This window comes from Pinus tabuliformis, chromosome 6, assembly GCF_031772625.1.
Source record: "Pinus tabuliformis cultivar Carrire ecotype Pingquan chromosome 6, CPIR1, whole genome shotgun sequence".
Lineage (NCBI taxonomy): Eukaryota > Viridiplantae > Streptophyta > Pinopsida > Pinales > Pinaceae > Pinus > Pinus tabuliformis.
The window spans coordinates 1,295,933,637-1,295,960,699 of record NC_142292.1 but is presented as its reverse complement, the minus strand read 5'-3'; the positions used below and the strand labels follow the sequence as shown (position 1 = coordinate 1,295,960,699).

The following is a 27,063-nucleotide window of genomic DNA, read 5'->3' as shown; positions in this document are numbered from 1 at the left end:
TCAAGCCGGCATGGTTCCGAATTTTCAAGAACCATCTTTCCCAGCGCAATCCACGGTTCCAGATTTCTGAACCGCAGCTCCGTACGAGATGCAGATCACGGTTTGGATCCTTAGGGGGGAGCATTTCATGCAGCATTCGCTGTAATATAGTCAACCTCTACAATCTTGAGTGTGACAAATGTTTGCTTCCTGCCCAAGCAAAATTCTAACTGAATCATCGTCTTGATTTGCTCTTCCTGTCTTCAACACTCTATGCCCAACCTGAATCTGTATATCCCTACAGTTGTACTTCATCATTTGAGACATATCTCAATCCATCTCCCATTGTACCATGCTAGTACCTCAACACATGTGTCGCATGCCTCGGATTGACCAACTTCCATCACTGGATTTATCACCATAGTTGCTTTCCAGTCACCCTAACAAATCTTGCTAAGGCAATCCCGGTTGCTCCCTCTACCACTTAGCTTCTTTAGATTGGTAACCATGGCAATGGCTATGGATTTGCTTTCCATCATCCCAAATCTCTGAGGAATCGTAACAATATACTTCCTTTGAGCAAGGAAGATCTCACCTAACTTCTACGAAATTTTCCTTGAAATGCAGCAACTTGAATTAATTCTTCTAACTGATTAAATTATGTAGTTTATTTTGTTACGACAAAATAACGAATTAATCACACTGCAATTTCTTCACAATAAAAACGTTGCGAAAAATAAAATGCTAGAAACTGCGAAAATGCTAGCACACACATAAAAATTGACACAGTTATTTTTGGACAAATGTCCCCAAAACATACCCAATGTGGTAAAAGCGGTGCAACAGATGAGGGTTTTATTATTATGCAATAGTGAAAATTTGAGTACAACTAGATGCCAAAATTTGCCAATCCTCAACAAGAAAATATGGCAATATTATTGAGGGAATTTCTCCCTCCTACATGAGCAATCCCGACACAACCCCACTCAATATATCACACTCCTGAACCCCCGCGCAACCTATAAATCACACTCCTGGAATCTGCCTCTGAGTCTAATGTCCTGCCTCCTTCTGGCTGAATTTTACTCTCTGGAAAATCGATCAGACAAGGAAACTGACTCTTCCAGTGTTTTTTGCTCCAACCCCATCGACCTCCTCTTATAATCTCTCGTTGGTTCACCAACGACCATGATTAAATCCTCATCAATAGCTAAGATCATCTCTAAGTCGATCCATGTGAGTTTCTAGAGAAATCTCACCTTTCTCAATTAATTCCTGTTAATTAATCATTTTTCCTAAGTTAGACTTAGGAAATATTTAATTATTGACTAATTAACTTAATTGAGCCATCTCTAGGTGTTTTCTCCTTAAACTTTTTTTGGGTTCTAGAGTTCTAGTGTTTCTTAGCCTCTCTGACCAAAGTCGAGACTAGAACACCTGTCTGATGCTACCCAACCATAAAAAACTAACAACTTTTGCCATACTTTTAGTTCCAAGAAGTAATGTATCTAGCTAAGATCCTTCATCTCCTGCCACTACTACTCCCTTTATCACGTGAGTCTTTAGGTCATATAATAACATAATCAACCAAGACTCATTCCAAGAATACCATGCTCAAGGTTCGTACAAACCTTTCTTTAGTCTACAGATATGAGATTCCTTCTCATCTACCTCAAAGCATTGAGGTAGCTCTATGTACACTTCTTCCTCAATTACTTCATTGAGGAAAGAAATCTTTACATCCATCTAATGTAAACTCCAACAATAGAAATAATAGTTCTAACAAAAGTGTGCCTAACAACTGGAGCAAGTGTCTCCTCATAGTCCTCCCCCTCTTTCTGGAAGAATCCTCACAAATCTCACTTTGCACTTCTCTATGTTTCCATCTACCGCATACTTGATCTCATAGATCCACTTGGAAGTCACCATTGACTTCTCTTCTACGCAATTTTCTCCTTCAAACTTGTTGGCCTACCTGCTCCCTTTGAGCTAGAAGCTCTTCTGGTCATCAATACAATTTCTCCCTCTCGAACACAAGTCACTCTAGTTGGGCATATGCTCTATCCTAGGAGAATCCTCTTGCCACAAACTTTGTTTCATTCCTCTTGATGCTTTCATCAGTTGCTGCCAAAACCTTAGCAGCGTTCACGATGTACCTGCAAACCTCACTAGGAGGTCATGGAAGACGCGATAATAGCCAAGCAAAGAAATATATAAAGACAAGAGGCTGACCAGAAATAAAGTAATAATAATCAAGGAAGAAAGATATGAAATACTTATCTTTTGATCTGAGGATAATAAGAAATTGCCAACTCCCTCTTAATCATGCCTTCTTGTAGAAGTCACCGCAATCCATCCACAATTTCATCAAGCTAGAAATGCTCGTCCTCGTCCTCATCATCAGCTACTAATGCATGTAGCTTTCCTTTCATTCCTTGCATGAATTGTATGAGCTAGGGTTTCATCATCTTTGAGACCTAAGACATCTTCATGCAACAAATTCTATTGCCATTAGGTTAGCTATCACTTTGAAGATGGAAGGACATTTTTTTTACCACAGCTACAACTGTTAAGTAATTGAGCATTCCTGAGGGTCTCCTTCTACCTCTTCAGTTGGGTTGCAGTGTCCTCCAATTCCAAGAGCGCTTGTTACTCTACCAATGCCCCTTCGAATGCGTTGCCCATGAAAAGAGGTGTGGGAAGCAGGCTTTTCCTAAGATCCTCTAGGGACTCTTTCTCAGGTTTCCCATTCAATCGATTTGATATGTGAATCACATCCTTCATATATGTCTCGGGCTCATTAACAAGCTTCTCCAGATCATCTTCCTGGTCATCATCCGAGGGTCGATCCTCCAACTATTCGACTTGGATCACCAGATAAAGCTCAGTCCTTACCAAATTCACCACACAAAATCTTTCCAGCCTTTTGTAAATAAGAAGGAAGCATTCATCCATAAGCCTCTCGTGCTTCACAACCCACTTCAGCAATCCCAGATAACTGATCTATGTAAGTCACCCTAAACCTAAGGTCGGTATGCAGAAGGGTGTGCATCATCATTTTGTACCTGAATTCAAAGATCTGCAGTGGTAGTATTTGCACCCAGAAACAGAACCAGTGGGAGTTCAAAAAATGGCAGTTTAACTAATCCATTGGACTGTTCATGATATGCATTGGATGTCTCTGAGGATGAGCATCTGGTTATGTGGGTGCTTCTCCACTTTCCTATTCTAGATAATGCACAGTACTTCTTACTCAGAAAAGGGCCTCTTGCATCAACACTAATAAAATCAGGGCTACTGCTAAAGAAATCTTGTTCATTGCAAGGCAACGGCCTCTTGCTTCCATATACAAAGGAAGTGCAATTTGAGCCCAAGACATAACTTTAAACTGACTATTATTTCACCCCACCAATGAGAAAGCAATACAGGTCTCTGCTAATATCCTTCATAACAAATTCAGCATACAAGCTTCTTGGATATATACAAGGGCAGGAGACAGACTTTGAAACCACTTCAGAGTTGAGCCCTAATCATGATTCATGACTTTTATCAGCCTCCAATAGAATCAAATTATGCCTCAGGTATGCTCTTGAAATCAGCCTCAGATAACTCGGATCCTTGAATGTGCCCTTTAAGCAACCTCTCCGATCAGACCTCAGAGAACTCTGAACTCGGTCCAGTCTAAGAGGGGCCTAAAACAGTGCAGAGATAACCTCAGAAGATTTGTCTTGGAGGACCAAGCAACATGTTACAAAGAGAGACCTTAGACTGCCTTGGATTGACCTCAGTTTGGTGTGAACATTTGCTTCAGAGACTGAACCCTATCTCAACAAGAAAACCATTAAGCCCAAAATAGCCCTTGAACAAGTTCGGTCTCCTGATGTAACATTCTGCCCTGGTCTCAGAATATAGTGAAATTCTTGATGATATTAAGTGAATTGATTTCCAATAGAAGGTCATCACAGGGTCTGCATTCCAAACTAGGGCACAGACCAGCCCTAAACAGATCCAACCAGAACCCTTGGCTTCTTCATCGCTGTTCTCTCAACCTCCCTCTAATCCCATGTTCGAGTTTTTTATATTTTCTATTATGATAATTACTTTCCAATGATATTCTTAACCAATTCATTTGTCATTAAACAATTTCAAATAGAAAATCTCAACAGTAAAACAATAATGACAGTAGGATCATGAAGAGACAGCCAAACACAAGACAAATTTTTAGCCTGGGAAAACCCAACAAAAATACAATCTAAGTTTTCTAGTCAAACTGACCATAGAATTCATCACAGACTAAGCCTTTCCATCCTGCCTCACAAAGGTATTTCAGAACTGCCTCAAGATCAACAATTCAGACCTATGCCAGAACATTTGTCCTAGGGCCAAACAGGGCTACAAAACAGACCGATAATTTGCCATAGAATCTCAGCCTATCCAAGGAAGATCAAATACAGATGTATCATGAATAATCCTTAATTTGCAGGCCTGCCTTCTACAATTTCGTCCTCAAAATCAGATCTCGGACTTTACTTCAGATCAAAGATGAATTCGTCTTCTGTTTTTGCCTTGGACTGCTCCACAAACTGTCTGAGATAGACCACCAAATTGTCTTGCCGAGAATGCCCACAGTGGTTATATTTATATTAATTTGAGGAGGCCTATAATGGGGCAGACACAGCCTTTCTAAGAGACACGACCTTATTTTGAAGCCAACTTTAGAAGTTTAAATTGAAATTTAATTTCCATCCTTTTTGTAGGCCAACTTAAGTACAATTTTGGATTTTTCCCTCTTTGATATTTAGTGGGCTAATGTAGCTGGGGAATACCTCCTGCAGCTACCTAAAATTCAACACACAAGACAATGAGAGGAGGACATCTCAATGATTGGGTGGAGAAATACTTTCATTCAAGTGTGCTGATTTCGAGAAAAGTTCAAGGAGCAACAAGGGAGATCAAGAAATGCCAAGGAGGGTTTGATCAGCTAGATCATATCCAAGTTCTTGGTGTATATGTCATTTTCTCAGTGGGCCATTTTCCTAGGAAGGGAGGCTGAGTGGGTTCTGATATTATTTTAACAAAGAACTATTGATTGGGCAGAAATTTTGCGCATGTGTCAGATTGGTTAAATTTGCATCTGCTGAGTGTTTAGTTTTTGTTAAGATCCCAATCATGCTTTTATTCAATAGATCTAAGATAATCTTCTAGGTTAATAGATTGCCACTTTTGCCATGTTGGGTTCAAAGAAATTTGACATATGAAGCATGAACAGGGGCTAAAGCATCGTCAATAAGCCCTTCTTCTAAAGCAGGTCAATCTAGATGATGCATAGACTAAGGAAGCAGGACAGTAATATCTTTGAAGTTTTCAATAATATCGTTGCATTATGGAGGAATCGATCCACTCTAATTTAATTTTCTTTGAAATTTTATTATGCAACATTTGATGAGGACTCCTCTACTTTCTATTTTTAACATATTTTTGGAAACAATTTTAATTGGCACCTTAATATATATGAATGCAAAGCAGATTGTGTTTCATTTGATGTTGAAATGATGAAGTTTCAGTTGATGTTGAAATGATGAATGTTCCATGGGAAGATTATGTGATTGGGGTGATAATAGGGTCTAGCAATTCCACTTGTGACATGCAAATAAGAAATTGACGCTTTATTGTTTTCGCTAATCTGTCAACACACTTAAACTGAGATACGAATTCACCAATGGCTATGGATGTAACTTCAACCCTAATTGGATCTGTCATCAATTGATGGTGACTTATCTCTAATTATATCTATGAGATTTCTCTTTTCTACTGGTTGTACCTTGACTTTTACAACTGTTTCTTATAACTTTATTCGACCAAATCAATTCATATTTATTTATTGAACCTCAACATATGATGTCTTTTTTCTTCAATTCTTTTAATTCATTAAGCAAAATTTGGCAATGACAATTTAGATATTGATTTCTTAGTCCTTGATTGATACAGCTAGTCAAATTTTTTCTTGACATCTTGAACTTTTATTTTTGAGATTCTTGCTTGCCTTGATGATATTTTACCATTTCAAGTTTAAGTTGTTCACTTGCTTAGCCAGAGCATGTTTGTCAATTTGTAATTATGAAGTTTCACCAATTTGCTTCATAGATACCAGTCCTAGTTTTATTGATTTTTTCTTTGATTGTGCCAATTCATACTAACTAATATTATGCCACATAACGAAGTCAGACAGAGTGTTTTGGGAGTGCACAATTTTCAATAGTCCTTCAATAGAGATTTCACTTGGGTTAAACCTGAGTATCTAGCACCAGAGACACCTATATATAAAACAAAAGATTACTTTAAAGTTACATGAAGTTCATTAATGTTACCTGTGCACAGTAACCCAGCTTCATGTCCACACCCCATGCATGAACCAAATCATTCTGCAAACCACACAATTAAGAAATAAATTACTGCTAGAACAAATATGAGAGATTAGTTACATGATTCTCATAGTCCATTAGGACATTGAAATTAACAAACAATGCCGAAGAGGATATATTATTTTTCTAGTGGTTATACATATAGTAACATAAAATAACTCCAAAACACCAAAATGAAGCGCAAAAGGCAAATAGTTTGAATTTAGACAAAATTTATCTAGCACAGAGCTTTTTCATGCCAACACATTTCAGAGAGGAATTAACTTGAGGCACTTGAAAGGAAAGCTAAAATCATGTGCCAGTACATCAATAGGGAGTGACTCCACAACTCCACCAAAAATATTCCCAGATACATGGTAAAGAAAACAGAGGTTTTTTTTAATAGTGCCTTAAATATAACCTAATCTCTCCACAATATAAAATATTCCTGAAAATACAGTTTGAAAACTCTATTGATAGATAGATAGATAGATATTTTAGCCTCATATATAGCTTCCAACTTAAGTTATCTGGCCCATGTTCATCTTCAGCAACAATCAAGTTTCAAAAATATTTGCCAATGCAAAAAAATAGCATTTTCCATTAAGTTCCTCAAAGAATTAGGTGGGTTTTATCATAACCTTACATATTCAACCAAAAAACAAATACAAATATTTTTAATCTCAAATTTGACCAAAAATACAAAACTTAAAACACGTGTGCTAATTTCCATTTTTTACCAGAACCATATATTTCACATATTTTATAATTTTATTTAACAAAAAAAAAAATAGCTGATTAAATTTGCCATTGCTTTTGATTCAATAAAACTTGATTCTTTTTATTTGTTAAATGCAGTAATAAAGCTTCTATAAATACTCGCAAGCTATCTTCAATTAAGTATCATATACCTCCAAGATACAAAATCCTTGAAATCCAGGTTTAAAACCCTTCCTATTGTTATTTGAGAAAGACAAGCTTAAGGAAAACCTATGTCTCCTAAACTACAGGGTCAAACCATAAAAAGTTATTCTTTGATGATTTTGCAAAGGAGTCTCCACTGTCATCCAAGGCATAAGCATCCTCTCTTTCCAAAGGTATTATGGATAAGGCCTTAGGCCAGGGGCGCTTACTAGTTTCTTTCTTACCAGTGGTAGTTTAGAGAAAGGTTAATTGGGAGTGGGGAGCAGGAGCGGGGAGCAACATTTTCAAAAGCTCCCGGTTCAAGAGTGAATCGGGAGCGAATTTTATATAATATATATTTTTATATATTTTGATGCGTATATGTCAACAAAAGCATGTAGAATGATGAATTAGATATAAAAAGCATAAAAACATGGATTGAACAATATAGCATCAATCATCTAGAAGTTATAGTCTTCACCAACCACATCCACAAGTTTATTAACATACGACATATCGAGTCTCATGATTCATCAATCTTAAAGTTTCAAGCCTTCAAAATTCGATATCTAACATTTATCATCATTGATCACAAAAGTTGTAACTTGTACATGTAACCATTACCATTACCAAGTAAGCAAATGATAACAAAAAATATCTAACATGAAATGAAATGTTTCAACTTTCAACTTTCATGTAGCATCATATTCATAATTCATTACCAATGAGTTATAGATGCCAACTTCAAACTTCAAACATAAATTGTCATATATTGTTTACAAAAAATACCATAAAAGATATGAAAGAGTCAATAGTTATAAAAAGTACTAGAAACTAGGAAAGACAAGTAAATCTATTATCCACTGCTTGACCCTCTTGCCACAAGAAATTTCTAATTTCCTGTCTCGTGCTTTATTGGGAGTCTCTTCCTGCATAATCGAACGACCTTGGTGCTCTTGATTAAATACAAGTTCCATACCCTAGTACCCAAGGTGCTCTTGATTATTGGGAGTCTCCCTGGCATAGAGGGCTTGGTGCTCTTGATTAAATACAAGTTCCATAACCTAGTACATGACAAAATCAAATGGAAACATTGCAACCCCCCCAACCTGAAATCCTGAAAAAATGTTGTCTGGATTTTGAGTGAGATCTAAAATTTTACTTTCTCCATATGAAATCCAAAGAGGTCAGAACCACTCTGAAACATCCTAAGTCATTTCATGGTAATGTTAAGAATTTAACATTTCCATGAACTACATATCAACACTACAGCGAAATTCTTGTTTCCAATATTCAATAGCTCCCTCTATCACTCCTGAATGAGCGAAATTTGTTTTAGGGAGTGTGCTCTCATGGTCACTCCCAATGCACTCCCGCCCGCTTTGGGAGCCGATTCGGGGGGGGGGGGGCTCCCCCACAACCCTAGTTTAGAGTAAGATTAGAGTCAACACTATTGCCAACTATTGTAGCATCAAACCTTTAAATTATGCCTAGCAAGTTATTGCGTATTGAGGACACTCATCATACCTTACCCAAGGAGTTGGTGTCAGTACTAAATACAAGTCTATCTGAAAAATAAAAATAAAAGTTGTTAATTATCTCTTGGCACGTTGCAACCACTTAGATGAATTAATGAAAACAAGGCAATTGAAAATTGAAACCAAATTTACTTTCACCAAGATACAGAGTTTTGTAACAATTTATAAGCAGCGGAAAATAATCGTGAGATAAAAACACATCACACAAATCGACGTGCTTGTTTACCCAAGAAACCCAAATGGGAAAGCCTACTTTCTTTGTTGTGGTATATTATTGATTGATCTTGAGCAATTAAGTCTATTACAATTCACGTTGCCTCCTGCAGCTCGCAATCTCTTTGAGAACACACTTGTTCTCCCGCTGAATAGCCTTGACGTTCCCTTGCAATCCCTGATACCTGCTCCTATTTCCTTGCACACTGGCAACCCCTATTTCCTTGCACACTTCCTCATATTTCCTAGAGCACAAGGGAGCTCCTATTTCCTGAATCCTAGCGCAATTCCTCCTATTTACTTGCGCACTTCTGACCTCCTATTTATTAGCGCACACGCTCCTCAATTCTGCAGACATACAAAGAATGATCTCACAAACTTGTTATTATCTTGTGGCTTCATCCTCCTCTTTATAGACGCAGTTCAAGCATGCAAGGAGTGTTGGAATTGTAACTAGGTTCGCTCTTCATAATTGTCATTGTACTTGTGTCAATATGTATTTTATGTAAAAACAAAAAGAAGAAAATTTATTATTATTATTTTTATTATCAAGCATCTTCTTCATCCCTTATTTTGGTCAAAAGAAAAAGTCAAGGACATGTTCTTCATGACCCTGTGAAAAGAAGAAAAATTGAATTTTGTAAATGTCGCTTGTCCCTCTAAGTTGCCAAGTCAGCCCTCCAGGATGACAAGTCGGCTTGCCCAAGAGTCTTGTCTTTTCACATGTGGAAACAATTATATATTGGCACCTATCCTCCATCATTTGGCAACAATTTCAATGGTCTTCTGTAGCAACTTGGTTAGGGTCTGTGGCTTAGATTTTTGAGGTACATATCTGAGTTTTCTGAGGCAAGAAAAGTTATGAATATCTAAATTTCTCTGAGGCAAAAACTATTGGCAAATGTAATGTGGCATCTCTTAATTTCAATTTTCCTTAACCTTAATACTTGTTTGTGAACTTTATTATTCTTATTGTGTTTCTTTATTAGATCTTCTTCATCAAACAGATATCAAGAACAAAATTGTAAAGACAGCGGACATAGAAGTTACGCTCCAAGCCAGGGTAAAACCCCTCCAAGGGGAAAACCCATAAAACTCTTCTCTTCTTGTAGAATCTGCTTCAAATGAGACAACAAGGACCCATACCCTAGACCAAGTCCTCCACGTACCAAGTCAGCCCTTCCAGCAAAACCAACTTCTTACTACAACTTCGACTATAACCTATTCCCTGCAATTTCAGCCTTGTAGTTGTTGCAGAAACCCTAATCTAGCTTCTTCTTCAGTCCTTCCTTGAGCAACGTAGCTCCTCCCAAGGTCAACGAGGTCAAGATAGAGTATTCTCCCTTCCCACAACAAGATATTGCACTTCACTCTTATGCAACTTGGACCTAGAGTTTTTGCCTCTTTTGTAGCTGTAGAAACACTTGAATTTCGCGTGTGAGAGAGACAAAGCCCAAAAGCAAGATTTTTGTCCTTCCTTTCTTCTTTGAGACCTTTGTTATATTTTCCTCTTCCCAACTAAAAATCGAACCTTCTTGAGATTGAACTTCTGAGTGAGTGAATACCAAATGAGATCGAACTGCTCCTTTATATAGCCTTTCCAAAGGGTTGAATTCCCTCCTTTAGGCTGACTTGTACTTCTGGAGTTTCCAGGACTTTCTAGATTCAAAAATAATTCTTTTTCCAATTACATTTTGCCAAGAAGGGTCTTATAAACATGACGTTGACTCCTTTGACTCATGACAATAAATTCTATGACCTAACAAACCTTAGAAGCATGAAGAGCATGCTTTTATCTAGAAGACCATCAAAAATGAGCATTAAACCTATGCTTTATAGTAATAACATTTTCTTTTCATCTTTTGTTTGTTACATAAGATACATATTGAAATGAGTACAACAACAATTATGAAGACCAAAACTAGTTACAATTCCAACACTCCCTCTTAAGTAGGGAGGTATTCATAATTGTACAACCAGTACAACATCATTCTCAAACTAAAGAGTTCTCATAAGAAGAGTCGAATCAATAAGCCAATTGTAAGCATCATCATAATGACCAACACTGTCTTTGAGGCCTAACTAGACAAGCTCTACTTCATTCAAGAGCATTATGCTTGGAGGCTTTTGTTAAAATTGGCAACTAGGGCCAAACTCCATGTGGGTCATCTTATTTATGGCAAGTGGCAACTGATATTTTTCTTGGATCCCTCTCATCGAGAGGTGTAGGATTGATCTAAAGATCATCCGATTCTGATAAGTATTCATAGAGTTATGAATTTAATTGTGTTATAAGACAATTCGTCAAGTTCGGCCAGCAACCAAATAACCCACAAATGTGCTCAACGTTTTAGTATAAAAGGAGGTGACTTGAGAGCCATTTGGACACACACCTCTCTCTTGATTTCTCTCCAATCACTTTAGGTTTTAGTGGAAGAGAGATCTAGGAGGAGGATGCCCTAGCCGCAGTCTGCCCTAACCAAGAGGACGCAATCAAGTTAGGAAGAAGAGAAGCCCTAACGTTATCAAGGAGGACAGCCCTAACCTATACGTTGGTCTCTACGCAATCTAGAAGGAAGCCTATAGTCCTATACGTTGGTCACTATGCCCTAGACACCGTGGAAGGGCTGTATGGACAGCGTAGGCTTGGAACCATGGTTAGGAGGTTGCACTTGGATCCCTCTCATCGAGAGGTGTAGGATTGATCTAAGGATCATCCAATTTTGATAAGTATTCATGAAGTTATGAATTTAATTGTGTTATAAGACAATTCGTCAAGGTCGGCCAACAACCAAATAACCCACAAATGTGTTCAACGTTTTAGTATAAAAGGAGGTGACTTCAGAGCCATTTGGACACACACCTCTCTCTTGATTTCTCTCCACTCGCTTTGGGTTTTAGTGGAAGAGAGATCTAGGAGGAGGATGCCTTAGCTGCAGTCTGCCTTAACCAAGAGGGCGCAATCAAGTTAGGAACAAGAGAAGCCCTGACGCTATCATGGAGGACAGCCATAACCTATACATTGGTCTCTACGCAGTTTAGAAGGAAGCCTATAGTCCTATACGTTGGTCACTATGCCCTAGACACAGTGGAAGGGTTGTATGGACAGCGTAGGCTTGGAACCATGGTTAGGAGGTTGCCCTAAACAGCGTGAAAGGGATGTATGGACAGCATAGTCTTAGCCACAGTTTGAAGGGCCAAAGGAACAGCGTGGAGAAGCTTAGGGAGCAGCGTGGAGGGTTGTGGTAGGAACGACTACTGTAGTTGACAGCGGATCTGTTAAGGGAAAGTTTAGGGTTGTTTCTAGGTACTGTTAAGAGCAGGAAAGGCAAGCAGCCATGTCGAGGAGAATAGGAGCAATACGCTATTGTTTTGGGCACCATTCTATGGAGGCAACAGCTACAGGGTTGATGTTGTGCTTGGCCACAGGCCTAAGCACACAGATGTGACTGCGTTAGGGATGTTAAGAGCTGATACACATCCTAAGGAGGCAAAGTTGCTAGGGAAGAAGCTTGCCCAAGTGGGTCGTAGTCCTTAAGGGGCTATTTGTGGACTGATAGATGGGTATGTAAGGTCTGCCAGATGCCCTAACCAGTCACAATATAAGCAGCAGTGAAGAGCAGTGTTGGAGGGACACAGTGCTAGTAAATGGGACATCAAAGGAAGGCTACAATAGGACAGCAACTATGACATGGCAGCAAAGGCACAATAGGACAACAGCTATGACATAGCAGCAAAGGCTACAATAGGACAGCAGCTATGACATGGCAACAAAGGCTACAATAGGACAGCAGCAAAAGCATGGTGCTGCAAACTCATTGGATAGTAGCAAGGTACATTTATGGCACATGGGACAGCTGCAATAGCATGGTGCAGCAATGGCACATGGGACAGTTGTGGCAGCATGGTGCAACCATGGCACATGGGACAACAGTGGCAGCTTAAGGTGCAGCAGTATGATGAGTGCAACATGGTCAGGTCCAGCATAGTGATGATGGGTGCAACATGGTGCAGCACGGTGAGGTGCAGCTTGATGACGAGGTGCATCACACTGATAGGTGAAGGAGTCACCTTGGAGAATCAGTTGAAGCAGCATGTCTTCAACTGAGTTCAGCTATCTCATGTATCATCTTCTTAGAGATGATCTATGCTCTTATTTAGATAAGTCAAAGTGTTGACTTCTGTTGTAAATGTACTATCTCTCTCTCTCTTTTGAACTATTGAAGAACATATAAGAAGAATTGATCAAGGGTTCCCCCACATTGGGGTTTGTCCCTGGCTAGTGCCACATCTTGTGTCCTCTTGTCTTGGCTTGTCTTCTACGTTTTATGTTTATGTTCTATCTGCAGTTTACTTTAATGCTGATGTGATTGCTAATCTGGAAAAGATATTGAGCTAACTATGAAAATTGAAATAACATTAACATGGTATCAAAGGTGAGGTGAAGACAAAGCCCAAGCAAGAGTGAAAGAGCAATCACCGAAGACAATTGGGAAAGGACAAAAGGATCAATGGATTCCTCATCCCTCTTCAAATTCACCAAGGGTGAAAACGAAGCAGAGAATATTATCAAAATGATGCAGTGGGAGCTTTTGATGGCCCACCTAAAGATCACTTCATTGGGAAGTCTGGATCTAAGGGTGGAAGGAAAGGCAAATGCCTTGTTTGTAATAAGTTCGGCCATTATGTGAAGGAGTGTCCGAGGTAGGGACACATCACTTTATAATAATAACATTCATTCCAGGGACATCTTCAATGATCGAAGGAATGACAGGTAATGCAGGTCATCAAGGAAACAACCGACTCTTCAAAAAGCAAGGAACCCCAGGTATGAAGAATCAAATGTTGTTTCTAATAAGATAAAGAAGCATTATCTTATATTGGCCCTCTCCTTTAGACTCTTTGGGAATCTGGCTTATTGATTGTAGTGCTTCAAGGCACTTCATCGGATAGAAGGGTGCTCTCTCTAATTTGGTAGAGATGGAAACAATAGAGTTGATGCCACCTATCCCGGAAAGGATGTAGGGAGTGTTACTCCTCAACTGGATGAGGGTAACTCGATTCATTTACAGAATCTCTTTTATGTCCCTGATCGCGAGAAGAACCTGGTGTTCATTCCTGCAATGGAAATCAAAGGTTTCTGGGTGGCATTCATCAATGGAAAGGTACATGTTTGAAAATAAAATTTTCAAAGATGCTTTTATTCAGGGTTGGCAATTTGTATCAAATTACAGGAAGTCCATTGTGGACCATGTCAGTTGACACATCTCTCCTATAGCACCGAAGGTATGCTTATTATGGGGCCCTACACGATGTGAGTCAGATGGTGACTGGGATGCCTAAATTCAAGAAGAGCATGAAGGTACATGTACGATATGTACCGAAGGAAAATCTTACAAGGGGACCATTCCCCTCATGTAGCAGGTCCAAAGGTTTGGAACAACCTGAGGGGTTTGAGATTCATGATCGGGAATCTCATGTATGCAGGTGGAAGAAAGCCCTCTATGGCTTGAGGAAAAACACCCCGGGCTTAGTATGAGAGGATTGATAGCTATCTGATGAAGCTGAGATTCACTAGGAGTGAAGCCAATCCAAACTATTGCTTGAAGGTTGTGGATGATAGACCTCTCACACTGGCACCTTATGAGGATGACCTCTTTCTGACAAGTGCAAACCCTCTCACTTGCAAAAGTAAGAGGGAGTTGGATTCCGGATTTGGAATGATGGAACTTAACTTTCTGAAGTTATGTGGTAGTAATGCCGGACCAAATTTGGGAAATGCCTCTGAGTTTCGTAAACTCATTCGCATTGATGTTCTTGGTGAACTTCCATCCAAATATATGTTTTGCAGTTAGCTTGTTGGGCACATATTTGGTTGAGCCTCACTGGATTGGTGCCAAGAATCTTCTGAGATATCTTCAGGGCACAATCTCTCATGGATTGAGATACACTATCGGAAATGAAAATCCGCATGATTATTCAAATGCTCACTAGGCAAGCAGTGTGGAGGATCGCAAGAGCACTTCTGAGTGTCGGTTCTCTTTGGGTTCTACTTCAATATCCTAGATGAGCAGGAAGCAGAAGTCGGTTGCTATAAGCACCACTGAGACCGAATACATAGCTATGAGTATGACCTCGTGTGAAGCTGCCTGGTTGCAGAAGCTCTTCAGTGAGTTGTTTGTACACATGATGGATACCACTGTGATCTTCTATGTCAACTAGGTGGGGATTTGATTGTTGAGGAATCCCATATTCTATAATTGCTCCAGCATATAGACATCATATACTACCTTATCTGGGATATGGTACGTCGATGAGCAAAGAGGCTCCATCCAATTGAGACTGATGTACAGGTCGCAGACATTCTGTCAAAGCCCCGGGGAAAGGTCAAATTTGTGACTTTCCCAAATGACTTGGAGTCGTTGAGAGACCCTCTTATGAGGGTCTTGCATGATGCATGCATTGAGCTCAGGGAGCTTCAGGGGTCTTGGGGTACTTCTCGGAGCAACAAGCGACCATAGGGCGCTCAGCCTCCCTTAATGGTACGTTATGCACAGGGTGAATGGCTCAGCCTTCCCCTGTGATACCCCGTGGCGACTTAGGGGCCGGATGAATGGTTCTCATGTCGAGGCATCCTACCCACGCAATCTGGGACTCATGGGAAGTACCTCTCATCTGGCCAATGAGCAAAGAAATGGGGTTAGGGACCATAGTAGTACTATTGATGGACGGATCGTTGTATCTACCGTACTCCCTATGCTAGGATGACCTCCATTGATTTGGGATCAGTATGAGTGGTTTGAAACACTCTCTTGTGATATTGATATGATATCAATGAAACTGACTTCGAGTCAGTAAGAGTGGTATGACACACTCTCTTCATATGGGGTTGACTTCAGGTCAGTAGCGAATGGTATGAGACATTCTCGATCAATTCTTCTTCTTCATGGTTCAGCAGAGCCAAGCCGAGCAGTGCAAGGCACAGTTGGCTGAGATAGTACAGTCAGACAGATGGATCAGCAGATGGAGTTCTCCCTAGTTGAGAGAGAGTGTTAAAATTAGCAACTAGGTCCAAACTCCATGTGGGTCATCTTATTTATGGAAGCTAATATTTTTCTTGGATCCCTCTCATCAAGAGGTGTAGGAGTATTTTAAGATCATCCAATTCCGATAAGTATTCATGGAGTTATGAATTTAATTGTGTTATAAGACAATTCGTCAACGTCGGCCAGCAACCAAATAACCCACACATGTGCTCAACGTTTTAGTATAAAAGGAGGTGACTTCAGAGCCATTTGGACACACACCTCTCTCTTGATTTCTCTCCACTCGCTTTGGGTTTTAGTGGAAGAGAGATCTAGGAGGAGGATGCCCTAGTTGCAGTTTTCCCTAACCAAGAGGACGCAATCAAGTTAGGAAGAAGAGAAGCCCTAACGCTATCAAGGAGGACAACTCTAACCTATACGTTGGTCTCTATGCAGTCTAGAAGGAAACCTATAGTTATATATGCTGGTCTCTATGCCCTAGACACCGTGGAAGGGATTTATGGACAGCGTAGGCTCGAAACCGTGGTTAGGAGCCTGCCCTAGATAGCGTGAAAAGACTGTATGGACAGTGTAGTCTTAGCTGCAGTTTGAAGGGCCAAAGGGACAGCGTGGGGAAGCTTAAGGAGCAACGTGGAGGGTTGTGGTAGGAACTATTGCTGTAGGTGACAGCGGATCTGTTAAGGTCAAGTTTAGGGTTGTTTCTAGGTACATTTAAGAGCAGGAAAGGCAAGCAGCCAGGCCGAGGAGAATAGGAGCAATACATTGTTGTTTTGGGCACCATTCTATGGAGGCAGCAGCTACAGGATTGATGTTGTGCTTGGCCGCAGGCCTAAGCACACAGTTGTGACTGCATTAGGGGTGTTAAGGGCTGATACACATCCTAAGGAGGCAACGTTGCTAGGGAAGAAGCTTGCCAAGGTGGGTCGTAGTCCTTAAGGGGCTGTTTGTGGACTGATAGATGGGTATGTAAGGTCTGCCAGATGCCCTAACCAGTCACAATATAAGCAGCAGTGAAGAGCAGTGTTGAAGGGATAGCAGTGCTAGTAAATGGGACAGCAAAGGAAGGCTACAATAGGACAATAGCTATGACATGTCAGCAAAGGCACAATAGGACAGCAGCTATGACATGGCAGCAAAGGCTACAATAGGACAGTAGCAAAAGCATGGTGCTACAAACTCATTGGACAGTAGCAAGAAGCATGGTGCTACAAACTCATTGGACAGTAGCAAGGTACATTTATGGCACATGGGACAGCTGCAATAGCATGGTGCAGCAATGGCACATGGGACAGTTGTGGCAGCATGGTGCAACCATGGCACATGGGACAACAGTGGCTGCGAAAGGTGCAGCAGTATGATGAGTGCAACATGGTCAGGTCCAGCATAGTGATGATGGGTGCAGCATGGTGCAGCACGGTGAGGTGCAGCAAGATGACGAGGTGCATCACACTGATAGGTGAAGGAGTCACCTTGGAGAATCAGTTGAAGCAGCATGTCTTCAACTGAGTTCAGCTATCTCATGTATCATCTTCTTAGAGATTATATATGCTCTTATTTAGATAAGTCAGAGTGTTGACTTCTATTGTAAATGTACTATCTCTCTCTCTGCTGAACTATTGAAGAACATATAAGAAGAATTGATCAAGGGTTTCCCCACATTAGGATTTGTCCCTTGCTAGCGCCACATCTTGTGTCCTCTTGTCTTGGCTTGTCTTCTGCGATTTATGTTTATGTTCTATCTGCATATTACTTTAATGCTGATGTGGTTGCTAAACTGGAAAACATATTGAGCTAACTGTAAAAATTGAAATAAATTGCTCTAAGCATAGAACATACCTAAAATTAACAGCTTTACATGTGATACCACACTACCTCTACAAGGCACATACCCCGTCCAGATGTTCACAAGCTATGTCCTTTTAGGACTATTCTTATCTTGGATCTCCATTCCTGAGTCCTCAAAGAATATCGGTCCTCTTCGACCACAATCTTCTCTTGGATACCTGTCCCATCCTCAAAGAGTGTCGGTAACTTTCCTTACTTGGATTCTATATCCACAAGGAAACCATGAATGCTTCTTCTCTTGGATACCTTTCCCATCCTCAAAGAGTGTCAATACTTTTCCTTACCTGGATTCTATATCCTCAAGGAAACCACAGATGCTTATCCAATCCTCCACCATTCTCTCTTCATCACCTGAAGAAGAGAATACACGTGATGTTCAACATCAATCCCTCTCAATTAGAGAGCATATCCCTACTCCCTTTCGATTGGGGAATAGATCCTTGCTCCTATTCAAGGAGACTTCTTTACTCCCTCTCAAAACTAGAGGAGATTCTTGACTTCCTTTCATGTTGGGACGTCAACACCACAAGCCTTACAGCTTGTCTTCATGAGAGTATCAACTACTTGTTCTTCATAGCTACATGGCTCCCTCTTCTTTGCATTTCTTGTATCAAGCTTGCTTCCTTTCCAAGGTATCATGGAGCTATCTTCACTGTTCGATCTTGTGATAAGATCGAGGTCATCTTTCTTGCTTATCACTTTCATCTTGACATCATAGATGAAGGCATTGTATTGAGCCTCTCCAAACTTCAAGCTAATCATAGCTTATGCATGAAAGTAATCTCCCTTATCGACCTTCAGGTTGTCTTCTCGCATTGCTACCTTTCACTCCCAAGATGAATATCTCTTGACCTTATAATTGCCAGGCATCCAATGTTGAGTTTGCCTCAACATTCTTCACAAAGTTAGGATTTCCAAATTACACAAAGTTAGGACATTAGGCCTCAACTTCTCTTTGTTGGATTAGGGTTACCAAAATCTAATTGTTAGACCAGCTCTTATCGAGGGTTTCTCCTTTAAGAACAAGATTTCTCTTAATTTCATAGTTGATCCATTGGCTGAAGATATTCCAAGAAGGGATCGCTCCTAAATGAGTTTGGTTCTGGTATATCAACTTAGACATGAATGAGCAATCATAGACTCCAAACTCACTTTCCTATTCAAATATACAAGGTTGATTTATAGGGGGTTGGGATCACAAACTGGCACTTGAGGAGATAATTTGCAAGGCAAAGGTAAGCTTCATCTCACCAGCACATTTATTTAAAAATCCAAAAACTTTTTTCCCATATTTTGTTTATGTAAAATCAAAAAAATATAAAAATCATAAAATACAAAAATTCAAATATATTTCACTAGCTTGAGCTTAATTTCAAAATTTTCAGCTAGTTCCATAACTTGGGTTGCACTTCAAACTTATCTAATTGGCCCAAGGAAGGTATAGCTTGTTTGTCCTGTGTAAGAAGGTTGATTTCAAGCATTTCAAGAATATGTACAACAGTATTATAAGTCTGCAAATTCAATTTACAATGACACATTTGAATGGGTCAGGAATTTCATTTGAGACATTTTGAAGTTTAATAAGCATTAATTGAGGTTTTATTGGAGCTGTTTTAGGGTGCCACCCTCTTTTGAGGATTTTATCACCTCTTTTATGAGGGTTTCATGCAAATGTAAAGCTAATTAATGTAATGACTCAGTCTCCAGTTTTGAATCCTGTTATTTTCAGATTTACCAAAACTGAGAGAGTATATTAACCTAGTTTAGTTTGCTTATTTTACTTATTCATTTTCTTTTCATTTTAGTTTGACATGCTGGTGTAAATTAACATAATCAATCATGACAGCCACAGGAGATTTATAAGATCAATCAACCTAGTAATCATTACCCTCTCCTCTTTCTCCTAGTCCCTTGGTTTTGCCCAAAAATCAGGTGGCAACTCTTTTCTCATTTTGTAATTAATAGTCCATAGTTCTAGACATCTCAATTCATCCTCCTGCTTGCACTCCTCCCAATGATTTATCTTCTTATTGGGTCTGAGCCCATTCCTTCCCTCCTTTATCGTTGGAGAGAAAGGAGTGCTCAATCCTTTAAGAGGACTGAAAGTCATCATCTTTCTTCATATCTCTACCATTTATAATGCATAATGCCAAAACTATTACATACATAAAAAGAGATGACCAAAATATAGGTGTATAATCTCGTGCAAATTATTACCCTATTCATGAAACCCCTCCCTTTTTACATCTTAGTGGCTCAAAATAGGATCAATTAATTAATTAGCAGCCTGTATATGGTGATATTAGCATATATGTAATAGTATTGCAATTTATCAATATATTAGGACATTCCCCTTAGATTTGAAAGTCCCAGGGAATCATGAATCAGAAACATAGTTTTGTTCCAGATATGTATGTGATCAAACCATCCAATCAAAAAGAATGGAAAGTGATATAACCATGTAACTCTCTTTATCGTGTGGAATCTAGTTGCTCTAATTCTTCGTATTGTGAGAGAAAATTAATAAATATTCTGTGTCCAATAATGCATGTGATTATTTTCCCATTCTTAACCAAAGCAATGGATTTGAATCCACGACCCCCATCACAACAAGATGGCACATCACCAAGCTGCACCATGCTCCATTATAACCATCAACCAAATTAAATTTTATTCAAATGTCAATGCCCGAACTTATATTTTATTTGGACATATGTTATATGCATAGATATTACGCATTCCATAATATTGATGATCTGGTGTAAAGAAGCTAGTGTGGTGCCTACAAAGCCATCATGGTGAAGTTGGTAGACATGCTGCTCTTAGGAAGCACTGTGTGAGCATCTCAAATGGAGAATGGTTTGTGGTCAATTATCATCATTGGTGTACAGATAAAATATTAGACATTAGACCCTAAGTAAACTAATTTCTGGGGCCTATACTTTGTCCAAATGCTTCAACAGATTCAAAAAGGGTTGTTGGTCTTATCTTTAATTTGATTCCACTTGAAATTTGCCTCACTTCAATCTCTTTATTAAAGTATGGCAAATCTCACCACTAAGGTTGCTGATGGAATATCTTACTGGCAGGCAGCTAAATCCAGAAAATGTTTTTAAATGTGCATTCACATCCTACAGTATATAAACTCCAGTTCCCTTAAGATCTGGAGAAAGCATGCAACTTGGCATATTTTACAAAGCACAAAAGGAACAAATTGATTTGGGTCACAGGCTCCAAATGACACATTGTATTACACAACAAATCGACTTACACATGATTGAGATATTCGAAGTGTTTCTGTTTTTTGTATTTGTGTTTTTTACAGATGGAGAATGCATGTCTAAAAAACTACTTTTCATAACTTTGAATCCAGAAGCAACAACCTGCAATACCTATTAACAGGAAATAATACAAATCTTTCCTCTTCCCTTGAGCAAAAAAACACTCTTCCATTGTTTTGCAGTTGCTTTAAAGCCAGAGTGAATTCCTATAAGATATCTATAACATGAAAGGTCAAATGTTCTGCCTCCTGGCAACAGATTCTGCAGTAATCCTGTTGCTCTGGGAATAGGATTGAATACAGCATGATGCTTGCTTGCAACAATTCAGTCTCACATAAAGAAAATCTAGATATAGAAATATGTAGGTAAGATTGTTATATTGTGGAAAAGAATCAATGGATCATTAGCAGCTTCAGCAATGCCTGAACTTCCAAATTGCATTATGTTTAGTACACTACTTTTGGCTCTAGTTTATGGCAGTGATTGCAACTACTTTTCTCTAGTCGGACTTCTACTCTTGTATACTCAAAGTAGTTATTAACAAAAGATTTTAATACAAGTTCTCTAATGCTAGATATAAAGTCAAAAAAATGACCATTACCTGGATCATGTACCATGCACAGCGCCATGCAACTCTTGAGAACACAGGAGCCATCATTTCCACCCACCTACAAAATAGAAAGCCCATTACAACATGGTAAAGTTGCATTATCCCCAAACGGAATTTTAGAATATGAATAAAATTCAATTAAGTTGATGAAAATCTACACAATCATATTATTGCATATTACAGACAGAAAAGCAACCAAAACAGCCTTATTGTAAAGGCTATACATCCTGGAAATAAGCTATTACATGCTCAGGAAACAGTCTGATGAAGAGAAAATATAAAGGTTTATATTTCCTTACCCAGTACAAGGAGGTCCTGTACTATTTCCATAACACCGCCCGCTACCTCGTAGTTTGTAGACCCTTCTGTACATTGAATAGGTGAGCAATAGTGGCCATTTATGGCCATCCCAAAATGGCAAGGAACAAGCTATTATTAGTTATGCAAAACAAATCAGAGCTACTTGCCTATGAACTCTTGTCCGTGGACTGCGTACAGTGATACGATGATGCACTTCTGATTTATTAGAGTCCAATCCTGGCTGAGAAATTTCTAATCCTTCATCCTCCATGATAGCCAAGTATCTAACAATATATCAAAACACCATGAGAAATCTTAATAAATGTAAAACTAGGAGACAATCATAACAAGCAACTCAAGCAAGTCTTCACTTATAATTAAATCAAGAGTAATGGCATAATTATAAGACATTTACTTATACACTGGTTTCAACCTACTAGCATCTTTCCATCATCTCAAAGATACCTTTTAAAAAGTCACAGAAGGATGCTTACATTAAATTAAGCAATGAAATGAGCAAAGTTCAAACAACGGGAGATTTCCTTATCCTTGTACTGAGGGGCAAGAGTCAGCGTTTGTGTAGTATGTTAGTTTTTCACTTCATGCATCAGCCAAGGAAGGAGAGGACACCTTGGTGGCGTGGACATCTATGATCAGCTTAACAGTGTTCACCCAAACCATCAGAGCATGAAGCTACCACATGTAATAGTTATAGACTTTTGTGATTTTACATAATTTAAGATATTATTAGATCTTCCAATAGTTCTTTTACATAGGAGAGAGACAGATATTTATATGCCAAGAAATAGCCATTGATAAAGAAATACCTTAATGCTTGAGAATTCATTTCTGATTCTTAGATACCGACTCATAAAAGATTATTATTGTTGTTAGGAACATATTATTAGAAAAGGTAACTAAGTTCAGTCTTCATAATTGCTATTGTACTTATGTTATTGTATATTTGATGTACACATCAAAAGAAGAAAAAGGAATATTATTTTATAAGCATGGGTTTCATGCTCAAATTATTTGGTAACTAGGTCAAGCATGTTCTTCATGCTTCTAGGGTTTATTAAGTCAAAAGAATTGTCATAACTCAAAATATTGTCTTAAAGTCAAGTCCCATTTGGACTTTGAAAAGAAAATGTAAAAAGAAATTTCTTTGAGTCAAAAATGTAATTTTTGTACCCATAAAACCAAGTCAGCCCTGGAAGGGGTAATTCAACCTCCTGGATGTGTATATACTATAAATAGACACAGTTCGAGCTCACATGAAGCACCACTCAAGTAAGTTCAATCTCCAAGACAAGAGCAGTGAAAATCAAAATAAGAAGAAGCTCGGAAGCAAGAGAGAGAAAGAAGGAAGAAAATCGAAGTTTGTGCCCTAAATCTCTCACACGTGTGAAGTTTTGAAGCTGTTGCACGGCCGAAGTTGCAGATTCACAGAAGGTCCAAAATTCTGAAGCTGGTGGCCAAAATTCTGAAATTGGAGCTGGTTTGGAAGGTTTTGACTTGACTTGATTTTGTCTTGCTGGAAGAGCTTGGGGGGCAAACTTGGGTCTTGGTGAAGATCTTGGTCCTGTTGTTTAGGTTTTGGATTTCTCATTTGATCTGATTCTATAAGAAGATAAAAAAAAATTGGGTTTTCCCCTTGGCGGGGTTTTGCCCTGGCTTGGAGCCTACATCGTATTCATTGTTTATTTGTGATCTTCATAGTTTATGGTTTTGGTAATTGCTTGATGAACAAAACATAATAAAAGTAATAAAAGCCAACATAATTTCACAAGCAATTATCAAGTAAGAAAAATCATCCTAACTACTGCCCCTATCAATTTCTCAACATGGTATCAATGCTCAGGTGAAGAAGAAGGCAGCTTGAAGATCACTCTTGTTGGCACAAGGAGAAGATATTCACCAAAGATACATTGAAGGACATCATTTGCATGAAGGACACAAGAAAAGACACAATGAAGGATATAAGGAAGGACATAGAGAAGGGCATAAGGAAGGATACAAGAAAGAGGAATCAACAGGATCATCTTGAAGGAAGGCTTCTATTCCTCCATTGAAGGCTCTTCTTTACACATCATCACCTTGAAGAAGAACATTGATCTCTCTCTCTTGGAAGATTATCATGTTAGAGGTTCTTTGGAAGACATCTTTATAAGGCATCATACAAGGAAGCATCAAGAATCCTGGGAACATCATCTACACTCTTTGAAACAGCTTGAAGTCACTATTGTTGGAGGCATCCTAGAAGTCATCACTCTAGGGCATCTTTGAAAGTCTTGGGAACCTCAAGCTATTTGGAGATCTCTTCATCAAGTACTACATTATTCTTCATGGCTCAATCTTCAAATCAAATGACTTCATTTTGTAAGGAAGGTAATAAGCTTGATGGGTCAACAAACTTTCAAGCATGGAAGAAAAGAATAGACTTGATACTTGTAGAGAATGAAGTCATGGACCATGTTCTAGGCAAGATTGCAGAACCAGAGAAAGATAAATATCAAGAATGGGCCAAGTGCATGAAAGGAAGGGAGGGCTCAAAGGATTCTCATTGAATTCATTAAGGATCATCTCATTCATTTTGTTGCAGATTTGGGCACATCTAAAGCAATATATGACAAGTTGGTGAAATTGTATTCAGTTAGCACTACAGGTCAGAAGATATCTCTAAGGAATAAGCTTTACAAGACAAGGTTATCAAAGGATGAAGACTTGACCTCATATCTCTTAAAGGTCTCACAATTGAAGGATCAACTACAAGGGCTTGGAGAAGTTGTTTTTATTATGAACTAATAACTTGTATGCTCAATGCATTACCTCCCGAATGGAGTAGTTTTAACTTTTGTGACAAGCATTTATTCAATAAAGGACACTCCGAACTTTGTGTATGATAGAAGAAACAAGAATAAAAGCAAAAGATGACACCAAACCAAATGAAAAGTCTCAAGCTTTTGCTGCCAAAGTAAAGAAGAAGAAAGGAAAATTTTGAAAGTTTGAACCTCGTCGAAGGAACTTCAATCAGCCAAGAAAAAATCTAGAAATGTCCAAGGTGCAATGCTTTGGATGCAATGAATATGGACATTTTAAAAGAGATTGTCCCAAAGACCCGCAAAACAAGAAGAACAATAAAAGGAAAGAAAGAAGTGGAGCTCATACAGCTGAAGAAAATGGGGAACCCGAAAAGAAACCAAAAAATGAAGACACCAAGGATTTATATTATTGAAGGATTCTTCCACTAACAAGTCTGCTTACAGTATGTCTTCTTTTTCATTAGAAGATGACATTTTGGTAGCATGTACAGTTAAATTTATAGAAAAAGTTTGGTTTTGGAAGCATGGCATCATGGAAAGAAGCATAAAGCATTGGAAAAATTAGGGTCTACACCGTCAGTTGCATCTCATTGGTAAAAGTCATCCAGCAAAGATAGAAGTAGATAGAAGATTTTGAACCATCCAGCACTCCACCATTCATGCAATTACAATTTGGCATTCACATCATCATAGAAGTAGTCTACTAACTAGAAAGGATCACAAGGATCCTTGATAGTGATTATGAAGGTTCTTCACTTTGTGAAAGGATCTTTGTAACATGACAGAAGGTATGTCTCTACTAAAATTTGGGAAGCTACCATTGAAGAAGCTTGCAGAAATGAAGATAATTGAGTTGCAGCATGAAGATATACATGAGTAATTCTCATCTTAGAGAAGGAATCTCATTTTAAAACTAGACAACATCCTCAAGGAAAGATGCAGCTCGTTCAAAAGAAAGAATACTAGATAGCAAACATAAAAGAAGAGGTATGTATATCTTTAAGAGCTTCTCGTTAGGAAGTAGAATTCATGTTTTCAGTAATATCACCGGAGAGATCGTTGCAGAAATATACTTGGAACACAAGCATGATATGTTTGGACAAAACACTTTTGCTCAATTACTCGACATAAAGAAGCGTGATGGAAAAAAGAACTCTTCCACATACGTAGAAGCATGATAGATGAGCATTATGATAGGTTTTGGAACTCTTCCATATATCCTGTATATAGAAACAGGATAGATGGGCAGAACTCATGATGAAGCAGAACAACATCTGATATGATCTCCTGAAGCATAGTATTGGTCAACATCTGATATGGTCTTTTGAAGAATGAAAAATGGACAACTTCAAGGGAAGTTGCATAAACTATGACAGATATAATCTTGAAGCTTGTTAATTAAGTTCGCTCCACATTGATCAATACTTGAAAGGCATAAAACATGAAGAAGAATTCTAGTATGAAGATGGACCATACAAAAGGAAGTTAATCTCTGAGGGAGCTAGTAGCAAAACATGACATCTTAAAGGCTATCATAACTAGGTAACTCCGATTTTGATCATTCGGTATTGATGACTCATTTGACTTGGCTACCTGGAAGGACATATTGCATATATATAGATTGGAAAGATAGCAACCAAGATTACAATTTATAACAGCTTGGTTTAAAACTCAATCCTAATCACATGGATTGAGTGGAAAACATTGGTTTTGGCTTAAAAGAATTGATGACAGAAATACTAAATTACCAGGATTTGGATACGGATATGGATCCAGATCCAGATTCGCTAGTTTTTTAAAAATCCAGGATCCGGATACGGCAAGGATACGTCAAGTACAAAAAATATAATAATATTAATAATAGAGTCTAGACACAAAATACATACTTCTTAATATATTTTTGACTTGACATATCAAAATGTGAAAATGCATACCTCAATTACTTCTCTATAACCTTTTTTTGGTATTAATCATTTAAAAAAATTATATTATGCACTAGTATAGAGTGAGACCTACAAATTGTTTGATAACTTTAAGTACCTTTCAAAGGTATAATGGCTATCATAATTTTATAAAATATATAAAGTTGAAATTATAAATTTGAAAAATGTGATTGAGGTATTCT

General features: G+C 38.6%; 1 protein-coding gene and 1 pseudogene across 3 annotated transcripts in view; both read right to left on the bottom strand.

Moving 5' to 3' along the window:
- The window catches only part of LOC149263362 (uncharacterized), an 84,430-nt gene that overhangs the window by 16,791 nt on the left and 40,576 nt on the right, over positions 1-27,063 (bottom strand). For all 3 annotated transcript variants that reach the window (XM_089426176.1, XM_089426172.1, XM_089426169.1), the window contains exons 9-12: positions 22,284-22,400; positions 22,116-22,181; positions 21,808-21,874; positions 6,348-6,401 (exon numbers count right to left, since the gene is read on the bottom strand). In XM_089426176.1, the coding sequence (XP_089282302.1) occupies positions 6,348-6,401; positions 21,808-21,874; positions 22,116-22,181; positions 22,284-22,400 (304 nt within the window). The remainder of the gene's footprint in view (positions 1-6,347; positions 6,402-21,807; positions 21,875-22,115; positions 22,182-22,283; positions 22,401-27,063) is intronic.
- Positions 1,359-3,428, bottom strand: LOC149263363 (uncharacterized; annotated as a pseudogene).